The sequence below is a fragment of the Phoxinus phoxinus genome (genome assembly GCF_949152265.1).
Source record: "Phoxinus phoxinus genome assembly, chromosome: 6".
Lineage (NCBI taxonomy): Eukaryota > Metazoa > Chordata > Actinopteri > Cypriniformes > Leuciscidae > Phoxinus > Phoxinus phoxinus.
This window is the reverse complement of record NC_136881.1, coordinates 6,797,625-6,817,539: the sequence shown is the minus strand read 5'-3', so window position 1 is coordinate 6,817,539 and position 19,915 is coordinate 6,797,625. Positions and strand designations below refer to the sequence as shown.

The 19,915-nt window shown below is 39.4% G+C and overlaps 2 protein-coding genes across 2 annotated transcripts; both read left to right on the top strand.

Annotated features, from left to right (window-relative positions):
- Window positions 1-4,034: 4,034 nt before the first annotated feature.
- On the top strand, window positions 4,035-10,095 carry LOC307000468 (interferon-induced protein 44-like). Its single transcript, XM_079616100.1, has 7 exons — window positions 4,035-4,205; window positions 4,322-4,355; window positions 7,104-7,308; window positions 7,462-7,608; window positions 7,708-7,879; window positions 8,684-8,784; window positions 8,871-10,095. Exons 1-7 carry the CDS (start codon window positions 4,139-4,141, stop codon window positions 9,039-9,041), a joined length of 897 nt encoding a protein of 298 aa, XP_079472226.1. The 5' UTR covers window positions 4,035-4,138; the 3' UTR covers window positions 9,042-10,095.
- A 3,294-nt stretch (window positions 10,096-13,389) lies between these two features.
- LOC307000467 (interferon-induced protein 44-like) lies at window positions 13,390-19,915 on the top strand. Its single transcript, XM_079616099.1, has 7 exons — window positions 13,390-13,597; window positions 13,714-13,747; window positions 16,552-16,756; window positions 16,908-17,054; window positions 17,154-17,325; window positions 18,000-18,100; window positions 18,187-19,915. The coding sequence occupies exons 1-7, from the start codon at window positions 13,507-13,509 to the stop codon at window positions 18,355-18,357; spliced, it is 921 nt and encodes a 306-aa protein (XP_079472225.1). The 5' UTR covers window positions 13,390-13,506; the 3' UTR covers window positions 18,358-19,915.

Below are 19,915 nucleotides of genomic sequence, written 5' to 3'. Positions count from 1 at the left end.
CCTGCAGCTTATTGGCAGTCGCCCTTCAGACAGACTGCTACTCAACACTGCAAGCAAGTCTTCTCCCAGGAAGTACCAGTATGCCTTATAAAATTCCACAGGCAGCCCATCTAGACCTGGTGCTTTGCCATTTTTCATGCTTTGCAGTGCCTTAAAAAGTTCATCTGCTGTCAAAAGATGCACCAGACCAGCACACGACTCCTCAGTCATCTGTGGAAGACCTGCAAGGAGGTGATTCGTTGACTGGTCCTCTCTACATTCACAGGCATACAGCTCCCTATAGAAGCTAACAGCCCTTTTCCGAATGTCAGAGTCCCCAGTCAGATCTTTCCCATCCACAGACCGTAAACATTGAATGCTCTTTTTTTGGCCATTTTTCTTTTCCAGACTAAAGAAGAATCTGGACGGGGCATCCATTTCAGAAATACTCTGAAATCTGGACCTAACTAAAGCCCCTTGAGCTCTAGTGTCCAACAGATCAGCTAGTTCAACTTTTTTATCTTTAAGAGTCTGAATCTGGCCCGGATCTCCATGAGCTCCACACAACCCTTGGAGCTCCAAAATATCCATTTCCAAATTCCTAATATTTTGAAGAGTGTCCCCTGTGACATTAGAAGTATACTGATTACATAGTTTTTCTATCTTCAATTTCCCAATATCCCACCATTGTTGTATTGAAGTGAAATTAGTCTTTTGGCTTCTCCATCCCATCCAAAAAAAAAGTAAACATTGTCCAAAAACAGCATCCTCAATTAAAGCATTATTAAAATGCCAATATGCACTCTTTTGCTTAATAGATTTAATGAACACGCTAGCTTCCACCATTGAGTGGTCAGAAAAACCAACAGGACAAATAGAGCAAGATTTAAAACACTGTACTTGATGTTTAAGACAATAAAAGTAATCCAATCGTGCTAAAGAAACACAATTGTCTTTTACATGCGCCCAAGTGTAGCTATTGCCTATCTTTAAAATGAAAATTCCTCCAAACATCAAAAAGTTGGTGGGTTTTAATGATATTTGACAATTTACGTCTCGAAGCCATATGTGGTTCAATATGATTTCTGTCAATATCATAACACGTGCAATTAAAATCACCAGCAAGTATAAAAATATTTTCCATATCACACTGTTTAATACTTTCACCCAATGTTTCCAAAAATAACATTCTTTCAACAGGTTTAACAGGCGCATAGACATTAATCAATTCCATTGTGATATTTTCAAACCTGGCTATTAGCTTAATAACTCTACCTTCTATTATTTCAAAACTATCACAAGACATTGGCAGAAAATGTTTTGAAAACAAAACTGCTACCCCACAACTAAGAGAAGTCTTATGACTAAAGAAGATCTTTCCTTCCCAATCCTTCAGCCATTCTACTTCATTTTCTTTTGTACTATGAGTCTCTTGTAAAAACATAATGTCTATATTTTTAAGTTTGATTAAGTCATAGAGCTGCATCCGTTTTTTTGCATCCCTCATCCCATTAACATTCAGGGAGGCGATTTTAAAAGTGCTCATTATGAGGGAAGAGAGCAGCACTATAACCAAACAACAACATATTGCATTATTCTTGTGACTCATTCTGCGTTGTCTGGGTGCGCACTTTTTGCACAAGTTTCTTTAATCGATACACCTCTGTATTCGACAAACACTCATCGCCTTTGTGTTTCATTAGATTTTTTGCTGAGTCCAAAAAGAGAGAGAGGTCAGGAAAAAAATCTATCACTTCAACATTTCTCATTCCTTTTGTACTTTGTAAGAACTTCTTCATTCGCTCTAAACCATAGCCACTGCGATCTTGACTCAGATGATCTTCTACAGAGGCCTCAGACCCCTCTTGCTCACTTCCTGAATCAGATACATCAGACATATGCGTATTGTTCTCATCTTGCATCTTTTTCTTAAACTTTTCAGCTGCTTCACAAGAATTAGATTTTCTTTTCACTGCTGGAACTTTAAAAATGTTCTCCTCTTCATTAAAGATTTCATTCTCTACCTCATCAATCTCAATATCCAGTGTCTCATCACTTCTTAGGTTTCCCTTTTCACACCCCTTACTTCCACTGTCCTCCTTCTCAACATTTACATTTGTTTCTGCCATATCAGCTTGCCTATCTTTTTCCACATTCATTCCATGGTTTTGAAGGGGATTTTCAACTGCAGTGTTTACCACACTGCCTTTTTCAGGGCAAGCACGTGCTAAATGCCCTTCTTTTCCACATCCAAAGCACTTCATGTTTTCAGTTGTAGCAAAAATGACATAATCAAAACCCTCAACTTTGAATTTAAAAACAACATTTATTTCCTCAATATCCGTTTTTAAAATCATGTAAACAAACCGACGGAAAGAAACCACATGTTTCAACAGGGGAGACTTGCAACCCATCGGAATTTTTTTAATTGCAGACGCGAGCTGTCCGTATCTAGACAGTTCGCGTTGCAATGCTTCATCACTTATGAACGGAGGCACATTGGATAACAATACTTTCCTTGCAGGATTAACTAGTGGAAAAATCTTAACGAAACGATCGTTAAGAACTATACCACTTTCTACGATGTCATTCACTTTTTCAACTTTGTCCAAGAACAAAACAACAGCTCCGTTCATTCTAGATGCAGATCGGATACTCTCGTGACCCACCACCTCTCCCACCGCTAAAACAGTGTCCTCGACCGAGCACTCAGCGCCGACCGGGACCTTCAGCCCGTGTCGGCGCGTGAGCTGCTCAAAACCAGCCCTCTCCGTCATCGTCGTAGCCGCAGCTAAAAGCTGTCCGACATGACCCACGAAACCGCTAGAACTAGTTTCAAAGCTTTATAACAGTACACAGAGAAAAATGATGTGAAATCCGTAAGAGGAAAAAACATTTAAAACTGACAGACCTTTAGATGAAAGGAAAAAAACCGCAACCACTCTCCAAGTCACACTCCACTCACTCGACCAAACACTCACGCTCACGCATGCGCAGAGAGAGAGAGAGAGAGAAAGGTGCGCCCGCGTGCTGGAAGAGAGAGAATGATCATTCCGTTTTGCAGATATGGGCCAGAGCAGTTTTTAGCCCTTTTTTAAATGCAGTCGGCTCAGATATGTATCACAGATTCGGGCCACACCAGTGTAGCCTTTGTGAAAACAGTATCGGCTCAGATTCATATTGCAGATCTGGACCAAATCAGTGTCAGACACACAGCTAATGTCTTTCGGTTACCTATGGGAAAAGTGATCTGGGCCAGATCTGTAAAATGATATAAATACTGAACTGATGGCAGTTTGAATGTTTAAGCTGAAACCTCTATCTGGCAGGGATCTGGTTCACAATCAGAAAACGTCTCTAAGCTAGAAACGGAGGCAAGGGGCTTAAAACGGATCCGGGCCAAATGTAATTGCTATCTGGGGAATTATCAGTGCAATTTTCAAATAAAATTATTTTCTGTTGAAAACCAGATTTTTTCCACAAAAATAAGTCTGGAAATGGGGGGTCGTCTTATATTCGGGTAGGCATACGGTATATGGTAAAAAGGTTGCATGTGATATCTAAAATTTAGATAACAACAAAATGTCAATTCTTGATACCAATTTTAATACAACAGCAGAATATATGCTATCAAAAGTTGTAAGTAAAAAGTCCTCAAAAATTATTTTAAATAATTATACAGTCAGTAGCCTAGTAGTAGAATAAAAACAAAAAAAATCTAGTTTCCAAGTCTATCAGTATTCAGCTAAATCAAGCATATAGCGTTAGCTCTGGCAGATAATGCCAGTCATGCTCACATAGCTGACTCTCAGCTGATCCACGTCTATCTATATACGATGCCTATCACAGCATCCGATGTGCATTCAGTATTATCAGCAGCTTCGCATTGCTTAGGAGCTAATTACCCTAAGATTATGTGTGGTATCTAATGTTTGAAATAATATGCATGTCAATATGGTCAACAGCATAGACCGAAAAGAAAAAAGAATGGGTGTGGGCATTTTTTATTACGCATGCAAGCTTGCAAAAATGAAAGTGAAAGTGAAATATACAGTAGGCTATATAACGGGTCTGATTTCACTTGGGTAATACAAGTCAACTGTACTCCAGGAGAGAGCTGATATAAATATATTGAAGGGGGTGAAAACCAAAAAACAAAATGGGATCATCAGAATCAAAATCAGCGCAACACGAAGTGCATCATCCAACACCAACACCAAAACCAGGTGAGAGGGTCTTTCTTCCATATTTTTTATACAGAACACATTAACACACCATATACATTCTCAGAGAGATACTACCACATTATTGTTAAACTTAATTGCTATATGTGTTTCCATAGAACTGGATAGACCATGGAGGGAATTTGACTGGGGGTAAGCCATACGTACATCAGCTATTCTGTATGCAGACATACTTTATTTCATTTTTATGTACAGGCATGTCTTTGTGCACAGCATTCAAAACACTGATCTGTTCATAAAAGTGCATACTGTGTAGATAATAATTTATTTCCCTGTAAAATATTATTGGTATCTCTCCCCAACCATTTTACCAACTAGAATTTTGTTGTCTTAAGAAGGACCACAATCTTGTGCATAACATATCTGAATGAATTCTGCTCAAGTTTTCTTTTATGGGACTCGGAAGTTGAAAATTATGATTGGCCATGATAATGTGTGATGTAACTTTTTAACATGATTGTAACATTAATCATTTTATTAATTATTTTAGCTTGGAAATGTATCAAATATTTTACTTGTGAAAATGACAAAAAGTAGAAGATTTTATCCTCAGAATCCGGTGTGGACTTTAAAAATGGCGCTATAGCGGGAGGGGGAAACCGGGCGGTAATGCACCAAATTGGTATGCCAACCGCCAATAAATTTAAAAAGAAGAAGAAGAAGAAGGGGAAACCGGAAAAACTACACTCCGGAAATGATGTATAATCTGACCAATCACAGCCCTTGTGGTCTGCGTCGCCTCGACGCGTAGTTACAATTTTTTGGAGGTGCACGTCGAGCTACGGCAGAGAGGGGTAGCATAAAACAACGCAGAAGCATAAAACAGGCTTTAAAGGGATAGTTCACCCAAAAATGAAAATTCTGTCATAATTTACTCACCCTCAAGTTATTTCAAACCTGTATGAGTTTCTTTCTTCTGTTGAACACAAAATAAGATATTTTGAAGAATGTTGGTGAACAGACAGTTGCTGGACCCCATTGACTTCCATAGTAGGAAAAAAAGATACTATGGAAGTCAATGGGGTCCAGCAACTGTCTGGTCACCAACATTCTTCAAAATATCTGATGGAGAGCAAAATTAGTTTGAATGCAAAATACAAATTCACCACTAGATGGGAGTAATTCCTACTTATTGTCCCTTTAAGGTGTACTTGTTGACCAGACTTTAAAATTTGGCAAGGCTATTTCCTCCGTAATCCGGTCCAGCTTCTATTATGGTCGTACTGTCTAAAATCAAAGGCTTTCTCATTCCAAAAACTAAGCGTAGAGTGGATCGTGCATAACAGGGTCACGACTCCGTAACGCCAGCTGCCTCTAGAGATTAGAACGGTCTGCTTTCAAGTCTCTTTTAAAAACCTACATATTTTGTTTAGTATAGGCTACTGATTCTTTTCTTCGGTTGGTTTTACTCATTTATATTTGAGTGATACTGTTTTGCTATTCCTGTTTAATGGTTAGCCTACTCTATGTTGCTCTATTTTTGTTTTGTTTTATTAGTTGTTATGCATGTTAGGCTATATCTTCTTTTAATCCTGTTGTTCTGTAAAGCACTTTGGTCACCCTAGTGGCTGTTGTAAATGTGCTATATGAACTTGAACTAAGTAAAGACAACTCTGTAACGTTACTTATTGAAAGAAGCAGTTCTTTATTTACTTGCATCGTAAATAAGCAGAGATTCTCCGAATTGCTTGTAGCACTTCATTCAAGATAGAGGTGGGAGTTATTCTTCTCCTTCTTCTTTTGTTATTGCGGCAGACTGCACACGCTGCCCTCCACAGATCACTTGAAGAACTCCACTTAATAAATTATGTCCTTTATAGGCTATTATATAATCCATTCCGATGCAAACAGTTGACAACAACTTTTTTTCTCATAGTCCTCCTTAGTACTAAGAATTGATTTTAATGAATAATTTGAAAGCAAGGATTAAAAAAAATGATGGCAAAAAGAATGAGAAGAGGGAAATAAAGGCAGACATAATTTCTGTCAGGTCCATAAAGTCAAGAACACACAGACAATAAAAATGATTAAGAATTTCTATTGAAGAAATTGCAATTCAAGTTGATAATTCTTCATTAAATTTGGCGGTATGGCTCTGTTCAGGGAGTCCTCTGACCTTTCATGAGCACCATGAAATAGCAGAGAGTCAGAGGCCAGCAGCAGCATAGGGAACGCTCACACAGTTTAGGACTGGGAAAGCTAAATTATTCCCCCATGAACAGAGCAGGCAGCAATGACATAAGCAAATGCCATGTTATAAGCAACAAGGAGGAGCAGGGGAGGTGGCAAACAGCAAGCAAGTAGACGGGATGCAACTGAAAATAGGGCGCCCTGTTTGAGCGAGCCATTTAGCTTCGAGGTGAGTTAACCAGCTAATGCAGCTCAGCTGGAGCAGATCAGCTGATGAGGCTGTGTTGTTAGCAAATAGCGATGCAGCGTCTTGACTACCTGGCCTGCCAGAACTGACGCTGACGCTCAATTTTTTTCAGGCAATAGTTTTTCAGGCATTTTTTTTTTTTTTTTCAGGCAATAGTGAGAAATTCAATAAATATAGGTTTAGGAAGGAGGGATAGTGTGGTTATTACTTGACTAAGATTGGGGCACTGCACATTGAATTATGTGCTGGCAATAGTTGTAAAGCATCCAGATGCATATGTGGAGAAGTGTTGAATCTTTCTATCCCCGTGAGAGGGACTGAATTCAAAGCACATAGTTAGGACAACTATTGCTGTTTACAGGGATTAGTCAAGGAAATAAAGGAGGGTAAAGACTCAACTGAGTTATTTAGAAGTGCAATAGCTCCAGTGGGAATGGCGTACATATGGCAAAATCACATGTGGTGATTATGAAGTTCTGTAAAATGTTGTTTTGATTTGACAGACAAAAAGAAGCCCTAAAAGAAAAGCTGGAAAACTTCTCCTCAAGTTCTCCAGATGTAAAGGACATCAAGATTCTGGTAGCTGGACAAGTTGGAGCAGGAAAGTCCAGCTTTATTAACTCCGTCAATAATGTCTTTCAAGGACGGATCACCTCTAGAGCGCTAGTTGATACAGCTGCTGGTGGCAGTCGTAGTTTCACACAAAATGTAGGTATTTGTTACTACAGTTGCATGTTTTCTAAAAGACCTAGAGATGTCCAGTTGACCTACTCTTTGAGCATTGTAGTTAATCATATATGAGGATTTATTGGAAATTGTTTACAAATATTTATGCCTCTATATTTTTGTTCTTCACTATAGCTCAAAGGATATGTCATTAGAAGTGGGAACAAATCTTTGCCCTTCATCTTCAAGGACATAATGGGCTTAGAAGCTCAAGTAATGGCTGGGTCACAAACAGATGACATCATCAATGCTGTGTTTGGCCATGTAAAGGACGGCTATAAAGTAATAAACCCCTATATTGTGATAATAACATTTCAACAAAGTTTGTGTGTGTGCAATAGGTTTGACGTTTAAAATATTTTGCTGAATTTCCAATCTTAGTTCAATGAGGAGAAGGCACTCACTCATAAGGATCAACATTACACCAGTGACCCTAAACTCTCCGATCAGTCTTTCTGCCTGGTGTACGTCATAGCTGCAGATCTAATCCAAAATATAGATGATAAACTTATTGACAAGCTGAAGATCATCCGCCGGGCAATCAGTGATGAGGGTAAATCTGACCCCTGAATGTTTGATTATGATTTTCATTCATGAGTTTACCGAGGTGTAAAGTCCAGGGTTTAGAAAGTAAAAGTCCTGCCATATGTTTATTCCACCCATGAACTTAGCCAGCTGAATTCACTAATTAGTTCTATCTCCTGTTTAAAAAACTGTCCTAATTAACAAATCCAGTTTATTCGGAACAAAATACAGAGGAGGACTTTCACTTTCTGAACCTGGACTTTACACCTCTGGTTTACACATTACATGACAGAGAAGTGGACATAAAGTTGGGTTTGTGTGCGTGTGTGTTTCAATGCGTAGATGGACAAAATCCAGATACAGGCTGCATTTTAATGCCAAGTGCAAACAGGGCATGTTGCAAAACTCAACTTTTCTGCTTAATTATTTATGACCCAGACAAGTATGTGGGTCAGTTTTGTAGATTAGTGCAACAAACTTAACCTGGGAAAACCTTGACAAACTTCCAGCAAATTTGAGAAGAGCCCATTCAAGCCCATTTCCAATTTTTCCAAATCGAGGCACCAATCACGAACGTTGAGGCGGGCTTTACACGAGGACGATCACTCTGATTGGTTTTAGGTCTATAGTACAATTGCGTCCAGAGGCATTTGAGCGACATCCGTTGGTGACGCCCCTTTGGAAATGGGCTGTGAATGAACCTTCCCCAGACCCACTCTCAGTTACAACTGGCTACAACAAACTGCCTTAAATATGCTAATTTTGTTTTGACATAATAATAAATAAAACAGCTTGTAATAGAACCTTTACATTGCCTCTGTATTTGCTGTAGGGATTCCTCAAGTGGTTGTGATGACCAAAGTGGATGAAGCATGTCCGCTGGTCAACGAGGATCTAAGGAAGATCTACACTAGCAAGAAGATCAAAGAGAAGGTATGTGATATCATCCAAAGTCATACACATGTTTAAATTGATCAATCTAATCTAATTTTCTGACCTGACATTCTGTTCCTGTCCAGATGGATTTGTGCAGTGCCAAAATTGGTTTGCCATTGTCAAACATCTTCCCAGTGAAGAACTACAATAAAGAAACGGACACGCAGGGTGACATTGATGTTCTGATACTAAAGGCACTTGAACAGATTGTTCAGAATGCTGATGATAGACTGGTGGACATTCAAAGCTCCTGATCAAAATCAAGCATTGCGTTAGTTCAGGCAGGCCACGTCAGCCAAGCTCGCATCAGCTGATAGCCAGCTGTTCCTGGCGTGTACCAATACCAATCCAGTGTCGACATCTATCACAGCGGCACATATAAACTCCCATTCCTTCAGCATTTCCTCCATAGCATCGCTGCTCGCATTTAAACTCCCTCTTCCAACCTTAAAACTTTTAATCATTCTGACTATTTTGTTTTTCCCATACATTGCAAGCTTTTCTATCATGTATTTGTATTTTCACAACTCATGTAATTGAGAATTGTAATTATGTATGCATGTTTGACTTGCTGCTCTCCCCATTCTGTCCAGGCATACTGTAGCTGCACGGACAGGCGTGGGAGTTTTGCCCAGAACAGAACCATACCGCCAACACTAACTGTATGCTATAATTGCAAACTGTGGTCCTGACTGAAATCACATACAGTATAATGCATTTGGAGTGGATCATTCTTTGATTGCGATACATTTTATTTATCACAGAAACATAATTTTAAGAAGATTGTGGATTAAAACTAGTTTTAAGAGGATTATGTTTTGTGTTTAGTTTTACAAATATATGTTCAGAGGGGTTCGAAGTCAATGAAAATATGGGACTCTAAATCTTATGTAAACCTGAAAATTAATAGAAAGATTCATAATTAGTTTTTTTTTTTTTTTAAGAAAAGAAAGGTTACAATGTAAAATCTTACTACATTTAACAACATTAAAACTATTAAATTACACAAATAAATAATGTGGAAATAATAGTGACAACTCTTGTATTTTACATTCTTCAAAACATTTATGAACAAAATAAATTTTGCTTATTGCGATCTGTTGAATAAATCCTATTTAATCTCGTTTTGTTAATTTTTCTTGACAATACATGCATTCAACCTGTCCCAAAACAGGGAATTGGGGTATCTGGAGCAATCAGACTGAGAGAAAGCATACCTTTCTTGAAATTCATGTTGAAATGTATTCTCTGCATAAACCTCTGATCTAGCTTGTCTAACCTAAATAAATCTGGCATTGTCTACTATGAATATATATTCTTTTTTTTTTGTCACTGATTTTACACCTTCACTTTTTTTAAAACCTAAAGATGAAGTGTCTTTGCTGGCATCTGGTGTCTTATATTGGTATTAAATTAACAAAAAAGCCATAATATCAATAACCACTAAATGGCTAGAGTACTCAATGGCTGCATATAGGCTGAACTCTATGAACCACTGTATTAAATGATTTTGACCTCTTAAGTTTGACTATCATCACAAGTTAAAATTTTAATAAAAATAAATAAATAAATAATAATAATAATTATATATATATATATATATATATATATGTGTGTGTGTGTGTGTGTGTGTGTTAGGTGAGACTATACAAAGATGCCAAAATATGCTTAGATAAATATGACCATGCATGCTATAAGGAAAAGAGAAAATCTGACTCTGAAGTGTGCCTGTGTGTGTGAGAGAGAGTCTGATGAGCCAGGTGGATGATTGGATCATACCAAAAAACATGGTCAGACATTGGCTCAATCAATTATTTGTTTTTGTGTTTGAGTGAGTTTTTATAAAAAATAAAATAAATAAAAAGCCCAGCTCTGTCATAGGCTCATGTAATGCATTGTTTGTGTGTGTGTGTGTGTGTGAGAGAGAGTTTTTGCCTCTGTCATAAGCTCATTGAATGCATTGTTTGTGTGTGTGTGTGTGTGTGTATGAGTGAGAGTTTTTGCCATGTTGAGAATGTTGTACAGGATCAGCCCTTCATTTGTGTGTATGTTAGATATACATTGTATTGGATCTTTTAGATGTTTTACAAAAAAACAAGAAGAATGCTCTGAATTACAGTTTTTCCCATTCATTCCTATGGGTGCCCATTTTTGTCCACGAACAGACAATTAAGGAGTATTTTTTTTCCCGCCCACTTAACATTGTAGAATCTAGTCTTTTTTTTTGTGTGTGTGTTCAGGTGGCAAACTTAGGAAAAGTAGCCAAGTCTTGTACCGCTCAGATTAAGGGAAGTATAAAATAAAAGAATAAAAAAATAATTTTGGTCACATTTGTCCCCAATAGGGTTTTAGGGTAGCCACCCCTGCATCACTACTGCGCATCCGCTCTCCCTGACCCGTTCTATGACCTGGGGAATCATTGAAACGGGGGAAAACACATAAAGGAGACAGCTGGGCCAGAGGTCGACCAACGCGTCCCTGTTCTTCGAGAAGAATGCTGCGCAGTGGGTGTTGGTTCTCGAGGCGAAAAGGTTGACTTCGGCCTCGCCGAACACACTCCATATCAGACTGACCATCTGTGAGTTCAGGGGAGTGTTGCCCCGTGGGAGCATATCCGCACCCAGATTCTGAATGCCAGGGATATGCACCGCTCTCAGAGAACTCAGGTTGGTCTGTTCCCAAAATAGGAGGTCCCTCGCTATGGCGTACAGGTTGCCCGACCTAATTGCCGCCCTGGCGATTTTTTGTAGGCCACCACTGACGTGTTGTCCGTGCGGACTAAGATGTGGTGCCACCTGAGGTTTGACAGAAAAGTTTTGAGGGCCAAACAAATTGCTTTAATTTCCAGACAGTTGATATGTAAGCTCTGCTCCGTGCTCGTCCAGAGGCCGGAAGCAGGTTTGCCCTCGTGCAGCGCTCCCCAACCTTGGTTGGATGCGTCTTTAAAAACCACTTTCCTCCTGGAAACTACTCCCATGGACACACCATCTTGGTACCAGTTCTGAACCCGCCAGCCAGGGAACTAGGGTCCATAAACAACCGTGATTCACCATGATGCGCTGGCTGCCTGACTTCCATGCATGGGTTGGCACTTTGCGTTTGAGCCAGTGCTGCAGCGGGCGCATGCGCAGTAATCCCATACGGACTACTGAAGATGCTGCTGCCATGAGACAGAGAAGTTTCTGAAATTTCTTTAGAGGTGCGCGCTCTCCAGCCTTGAATGAGCTATCAGCTCCAGCCTCTCGTGTAAGCCGCGCTGTCATGGTTACAGAGTCGATAACTGTGCCCAGAAAGACCACGCCGATCTGCAGGCTGCATTCTGTTACATGCATTCCATGCCAGGAATGCTGTAACAGTGCTTGCTCATGTAGCCCGGCTTCCAGAAATGATTTATGGACTTGTTGCGAAAGACGCAGAGCGAGCGAGCGAGAGAGAGAGAGAGAGAGAGAGAGAGAGAGAGAGAGAGAGAGAGAGAGAGAGAGAGAGAGAGAGAGAGAGAGAGAGAGAGAGAGAGAGAGAGAGAGAGAGAGAAGTGCGCGCGAGAGGTGCGTGAGAGAGAGAGAGAGAGAAAGGTGCGCCCGCGTGCTGGAAGAGAGAGAATGATCATTCCGTTTTGCAGATATGGGCCAGAGCAGTTTTTAGCCCTTTTTTAAATGCAGTCGGCTCAGATATGTATCACAGATTCGGGCCACACCAGTGTAGCCTTTGTGAAAACAGTATCGGCTCAGATTCATATTGCAGATCTGGACCAAATCAGTGTCAGACACACAGCTAATGTCTTTCGGTTACCTATGGGAAAAGTGATCTGGGCCAGATCTGTAAAATGATATAAATACTGAACTGATGGCAGTTTGAATGTTTAAGCTGAAACCTCTATCTGGCAGGGATCTGGTTCACAATCAGAAAACGTCTCTAAGCTAGAAACGGAGGCAAAAGGGGCTTAAAACGGATCCGGGCCAAATGTAATTGCTATCTGGGGAATTATCAGTGCAATTTTCAAATAAAATTATTTTCTGTTGAAAACCAGATTTTTTCCACAAAAATAAGTCTGGAAATGGGGGGTCGTCTTATATTCGGGTAGGCATACGGTATAGGCCTATGGTAAAAAGGTTGCATGTGATATCTAAAATTTAGATAACAACAAAATGTCAATTCTTGATACCAATTTTAATACCACAGCAGAATATATGCTATCAAAAGTTGTAAGTAAAAAGTCCTCAAAAATTATTTTAAATAGGCTAATTATACAGTCAGTAGTAGTAGAATAAAAACAAAAAAAATCTATTTTACCAAGGCTATTAGTATTCAGCTAAATCAAGCATATAGCGTTAGCTCTGGCAGATAATGCCAGTCATGCTCACATTGGCTGACTCTCAGCTGATCCACGTCTATCTATATACGATGCCTATCACAGCATCCGATGTGCATTCAGTATTATCAGCAGCTTCGCATTGCTTAGGAGCTAATTACCCTAAGATTATGTGTGGTATCTAATGTTTGAAATAATATGCATGTCAATATGGTCAACAGCATAGACCGAAAAGAAAAAAGAATGGGTGTGGGCATTTTTTATTACGCATGCAAGCTTGCAAAAATGAAAGTGAAAGTGAAATATACAGTATATAACGGGTCTGATTTCACTTGGGTAATACAAGTCAACTGTACTCCAGGAGAGAGCTGATATAAATATATTGAAGGGGGTGAAAACCAAAAACCAAAATGGGCTCATCAGAATCAAAATCAGCGCAACACGAAGTGCATCATCCAACACCAACACCAACACCAACACCAACACCAACACCAAATCCAGGTGAGAGGGTCTTTCTTCCATATTTTTTATACAGAACACATTAACACACCATATACATTCTCAGAGAGATACTACCACATTATTGTTAAACTTAATTGCTATATGTGTTTCCATAGAACTGGATAGACCATGGAGGGAATTTGACTGGGGGTAAGTCATATGTACATAAGCTATTCTGTATGCAGACATACTTTATTTCATTTTTATGTACAGGCATGTCTTTGTGCACAGCATTCAAAACACTGATCTGTTCATAAAAGTGCATACTGTGTGGATAATAATTTATTTCCCTGTAAAATATTATTGGTATCTCTCCCCAACCATTTTACCAACTAGAATTTTGTTGTCTTAAGAAGGACCACAATCTTGTGCATAACATATCTGAATTAATTCTGCTCAAGTTTTCTTTTATGGGACTCGGAAGTTGAAAATTATGATTGGCCATGATAATGTGTGATGTAACTTTTTAACATGATATTGTAACATTAATCATATTATTAATTATTTTAGCTTGGAAATGTATCAAATATTTTACTTGTGAAAATGACAAAAAGTAGAAGATTTTATCCTCAGAATCCGGTGTGGACTTTAAAAATGGCGCTATAGCGGGAGGGGGAAACCGGGCGGTAATGCACCAAATTGGTATGCCAACCGCCAATAAATTTAAAAAGAAGAAGAAGAAGAAGAAGGGGAAACCGGAAAAACTACACTCCGGAAATGATGTATAATCTGACCAATCACAGCCCTTGTGGTCTGCGTCGCCTCGACGCGTAGCCTAGTTACAATTTTTTGGAGGTGCACGTCGAGCAACGGCGGAGAGGGGTAGCATAAAACAACGCAGAAGCATAAAACAGGCTTTAAAGGGATAGTTCACCCAAAAATGAAAATTCTGTCATAATTTACTCACCCTCAAGTTATTTCAAACCTGTATGAGTTTCTTTCTTCTGTTGAACACAAAATAAGATATTTTGAAGAATGTTGGTGAACAGACAGTTGCTGGACCCCATTGACTTCCATAGTAGGAAAAAAAGATACTATGGAAGTCAATGGGGTCCAGCAACTGTCTGGTCACCAACATTCTTCAAAATATCTGATGGAGAGCAAAATTAGTTTGAATGCAAAATACAAATTCACCACTAGATGGGAGTAATTCCTACTTATTGTCCCTTTAAGGTGTACTTGTTGACCAGACTTTAAAATTTGGCAAGGCTATTTCCTCCGTAATCCGGTCCAGCTTCTATTATGGTCGTACTGTCTAAAATCAAAGGCTTTCTCATTCCAAAAACTAAGCGTAGAGTGGATCGTGCATTACAGGGTCACGACTCCGTAACGCCAGCTGCCTCTAGAGATTAGAACGGTCTGCTTTCAAGTCTCTTTTAAAAACCTACATATTTTGTTTAGTATAGGCTACTGATTCTTTTCTTCGGTTGGTTTTACTCATTTATATTTGAGTGATACTGTTTTGCTATTCCTGTTTAATGGTTAGCCTACTCTATGTTGCTCTATTTTTGTTTTGTTTTATTAGTTGTTATGCATGTTAGGCTATATCTTCTTTTAATCCTGTTGTTTTGTAAAGCACTTTGGTCAGCCTAGTGGCTGTTGTAAATGTGCTATATGAACTTGAACTAAGTAAAGACAACTCTGTAACGTTACTTATTGAAAGAAGCAGTTCTTTATTTACGGTAGCCTACTTGCATCGTAAATAAGCAGAGATTCTCCGAATTGCTTGTAGCACTTCATTCAAGATAGAGGTGGGAGTTATTCTTCTCCTTCTTCTTTTGTTATTGCGGCAGACTGCACGCGCTGCCCTCCACAGATCACTTGAAGAACTCCACTTAATAAATTATGTCCTTTATAGGCTATTATATAGTCCATTCCGATGCAAACAGTTGACAACAACTTTTTTTCTCATAGTCCTCCTTAGTACTAAGAATTGATTTTAATGAATAATTTGAAAGCAAGGATTAAAAAAAATGATGGCAAAAAGAATGAGAAGAGGGAAATAAAGGCAGACATAATTTCTGTCAGGTCCATAAAGTCAAGAACACACAGACAATAAAAATTATTAAGAATTTCTATTGAATAAATTGCAATTCAAGTTGATAATTCTTCATTAAATTTGGCGGTATGGCTCTGTTCAGGGAGTCCTCTGACCTTTCATGAGCACCATGAAATAGCAGAGAGTCAGAGGCCAGCAGCAGCATAGGGAACGCTCACACAGTTTAGAACTGGGAAAGCTAAATTATTCCCCCATGAACAGAGCAGGCAGCAATGACATAAGCAAATGCCATGTTATAAGCAACAAGGAGGAGCAGGGGAGGTGGCGGGCAGCAGCAAAGCAAACAGCAAGCAAGTAGACGGGATGCAACTGAAGTGCTTTAAATAGGGCGCCCTGTTTGAGCGAGCCATTTAGCTTCGAGGTGAGTTAACCAGCTAATGCAGCTCAGCTGGAGCAGATCAGCTGATGAGGCTGTGTTGTTAGCAAATAGCGAGGCAGCGTCTTGACTACCTGGCCTGCCAGAACTGACGCTGACGCTCAATTTTTTTCAGGCAATAGTTTTTCAGGCATTTTTTTTTTTTTTCAGGCAATAGTGAGAAATTCAATAAATATAGGTTTAGGAAGGAGGGATAGTGTGGTTATTACTTGACTAAGATTGGGGCACTGCACATTGAATTATGTGCTGGCAATAGTTGTAAAGCATCCAGATGACAGATGCATATGTGGAGAAGTGTTGAATCTTTCTATCCCCGTGAGAGGGACTGAATTCAAAGCACATAGTTAGGACAACTATTGCTGTTTACAGGGATTAGTCAAGGAAATAAAGGAGGGTAAAGACTCAACTGAGTTATTTAGAAGTTCAATAGCTCCAGTGGGAATGGCGTACATATGGCAAAATCACATGTGGTGACAGAAGCTTTATGAAGTTCTGTAAAATGTTGTTTTGATTTGACAGACAAAAAGAAGCCCTAAAAGAAAAGCTGGAAAACTTCTCCTCAAGTTCTCCAGATGTAAAGGACATCAAGATTCTGGTTGCTGGACAAGTTGGAGCAGGAAAGTCCAGCTTTATTAACTCCGTCAATAATGTCTTTCAAGGACGGATCACCTCTAGAGCGCTAGTTGATACAGCTGCTGGTGGCAGTCGTAGTTTCACACAAAATGTAGGTATTTGTTACTACAGTTGCATGTTTTCTAAAAGACCTAGAGATGTCCAGTTGACCTACTCTTTGAGCATTGTAGTTAATCATATATGAGGATTTATTGGAAATTGTTTACAAATATTTATGCCTCTATATTTTTGTTCTTCACTAGCTCAAAGGATATGTCATTAGAAGTGGGAACAAATCTTTGCCCTTCGTCTTCAAGGACATAATGGGCTTAGAAGCTCAAGTAATGGCTGGGTCACAAACAGATGACATCATCAATGCTGTGTTTGGCCATGTAAAGGACGGCTATAAAGTAATAAACCCCTATATTGTGATAATAACATTTCAACAAAGTTTGTGTGTGTGCAATAGGTTTGACGTTAAAAATATTTTGCTGAATTTCCAATCTTAGTTCAATGAGGAGAAGGCACTCACTCATAAGGATCAACATTACACCAGTGACCCTAAACTCTCCGATCAGTCTTTCTGCCTGGTGTACGTCATAGCTGCAGATCTAATCCAAAATATAGATGATAAACTTATTGACAAGCTGAAGATCATCCGCCGGGCAATCAGTGATAAGGGTAAATCTGACCCCTGAATGTTTGATTATGATTTTCATTCATGAGTTTACCGAGGTGTAAAGTCCAGAAAGTCCTGCCATATGTTTATGCCACCCATGAACTTAGCCAGCTGAATTCACTAATTAGTTCTATCTCCTGTTTAAAAAACTGTCCTAATTAACAAATCCAGTTTATTCGGAACAAAATACAGAGGAGGACTTTCACTTTCTGAACCTGGACTTTACACCTCTGGTTTACACATTACATGATAGAGAAGTGGACATAAAGTTGGGTTTGTGTGCGTGTGTGTGTGTTTTCAATGCGTATATGGACAAAATCCAGATACAGGCTGCATTTTAATGCCAAGTGCAAACAGGGCATGTTGCAAAACTAAACTTTTCTGCTTAATTATTTATGACCCAGACAATTATGTGGGTCAGTTTTGTAGATTAGTGCAACAAACTTAACCTGGGAAAACCCGGACAAACTTCCAGCAAATTTGAGAAGAGCCCATTCAAGCCCATTTCCAATTTTTGGCCCTTTGGAAATGGGCTGTGAATGAACCTTCCCCAGACCCACTCTCAGTTACAACTGGCTACAACAAACTGCCTTAAATGTGCTAATTTTTTTTAGACATAATAATAAATAGAAAAACTTGTTATAGAACCTTTACATTGCCTCTGTATTTGCTGTAGGGATTCCTCAAGTGGTTGTGATGACCAAAGTGGATGAAGCATGTCCGCTGGTCAACGAGGATCTAAGGAAGATCTACACTAGCAAGAAGATCAAAGAGAAGGTGTGTGATATCATCCAAAGACATACACATGTTTAAATTGATCAATCTAATCTAATTTTCTGACCTGACATTCTGTTCCTGTCCAGATGGATTTGTGCAGTGCCAAAATTGGTTTGCCATTGTCAAACATCTTCCCAGTGAAGAACTACAATAAAGAGACGGACACGCAGGGTGACATTGATGTTCTGATACTAAAGGCACTTGAACAGATTGTTCAGAATGCTGATGATAGACTGGTGGACATTCAAAGCTCCTGATCAAAATCAAGCATTGCGTTAGTTCAGGCAGGCCACGTCAGCCAAGCTCGCATCAGCTGATAGCCAGCTGTTCCTGGCGTGTACCAATACCAATCCAGTGTCGACATCTATCACAGCGGCACATATAAACTCCCATTCCTTCAGCATTTCCTCCATAGCATTGCTGCTCGCATTTAAACTCCCTCTTCCAACCTTAAAACTTTTAATCATTCTGACTATTTTGTTTTTCCCATACATTGCAAGCTTTTCTATCATGTATTTGTATTTTCACAACTCATGTAATTGAGAATTGTAATTATGTATGCATGTTTGACTTGCTGCTCTCCCCATTCTGTCCAGGCATACTGTAGCTGCACGGACAGGCGTGGGAGTTTTGCCCAGAACAGAACCATACCGCCAACACTAACTGTATGCTATAATTGCAAACTGTGGTCCTGACTGAAATCACATACAGTATAATGCATTTGGAGTGGATCATTCTTTGATTGCGATACATTTTCTTTATCACAGGAACATAATTTTAAGAAGATTGTGGATTAAAACTAGTTTTGAGAGGATTATGTTTTGTGTTTAGTTTTTACAAATATATGTTCAGAGGGGTTCGAAGTCAATGAAAATCTGGGACTCTTAATCTTATGTAAACCTGAAAATTAATAGAAAGATTCAGAATTAGTTTTTTTTTTTAAAGCAAATAAGTGACTCTAAAAAATCTAACACCCAGCAATGTGCAATTTCTTTGCATCTCCTTTCGAATACAACATTCAAATTACTAGACAAAAAAATTCTATCTTGAGAAAAGTGGATTTTGAGGGGTATAGCTCCATAGACCTCCATTCATTCTGCACTCGTCCTGTGAGCGCCCTCATATGGAATCAGAGTGGAACTGCAACCAGTCAGAAGCCGGAAGTGTAGCGAGAGTGAACCTTCTCCCCTTATTAGACATTCTCTGGCCTGGGTTTCCCCATACTGCCTTTGCGCAGCGCGATTTTATTCACGCTGAAAGGCAGTCTGGATACCATGGACCAGATTTTCGCCTCATCTAGAGAACCAATCACAGAACGGGGAGGTAGCAGCAAGACGATGACGACATCTATGCGACACAACTAAGCAGTTTGCCATATATACCATATATACCTTCGACCCTCATGTTTATCTTGCACAAACGGCAATAGTCGCTGAACGTCATTGTTTACAAAAAAATATCTTACCCATCGTCTTCTTCCTTGTCTAATTTCTGTCGCTCTACATGCGTCATCTGGTATAATGGAAACGATTGGCTATGAGCTACGTACAGGCGCATTTGATAGACAGTCTTAGCACCCAATAAACGGCGCCGGGCATTCGTAAACCACGCCTCAAATACGAGAAAATGCACATGTGGTTCCCAGACCCAAGTCTCAACGAGAATAGGGTCTGGCGTTAGCCAGGCTAGGTATCTGGAACAATCAGACTGAGAGAAAGCATACCTTTCTTGAAATTCATGTTGAAATGTATTCTCTGCATGCACCACTCTAGCTTGTCTAACTTGAATAAATCTGGCATTGTCTACTATGAATAT

Coding starts and splice junctions, on each gene's coding strand:
- LOC307000468 (XM_079616100.1), top strand. CDS start 4,139: ATGGGATCATCAGAATCAAAATCAGCGCAACACGAAGTGCATCATCCA. Junction 7,609..7,707: donor ATGTAAAGGACGGCTATAAA/GTAATAAACCCC, acceptor TTCCAATCTTAG/TTCAATGAGGAGAAGGCACT. Junction 8,785..8,870: donor GCAAGAAGATCAAAGAGAAG/GTATGTGATATC, acceptor GTTCCTGTCCAG/ATGGATTTGTGCAGTGCCAA.
- LOC307000467 (XM_079616099.1), top strand. CDS start 13,507: ATGGGCTCATCAGAATCAAAATCAGCGCAACACGAAGTGCATCATCCA. Junction 13,748..16,551: donor TGGAGGGAATTTGACTGGGG/GTAAGTCATATG, acceptor TTGATTTGACAG/ACAAAAAGAAGCCCTAAAAG. Junction 17,326..17,999: donor CCGGGCAATCAGTGATAAGG/GTAAATCTGACC, acceptor TATTTGCTGTAG/GGATTCCTCAAGTGGTTGTG.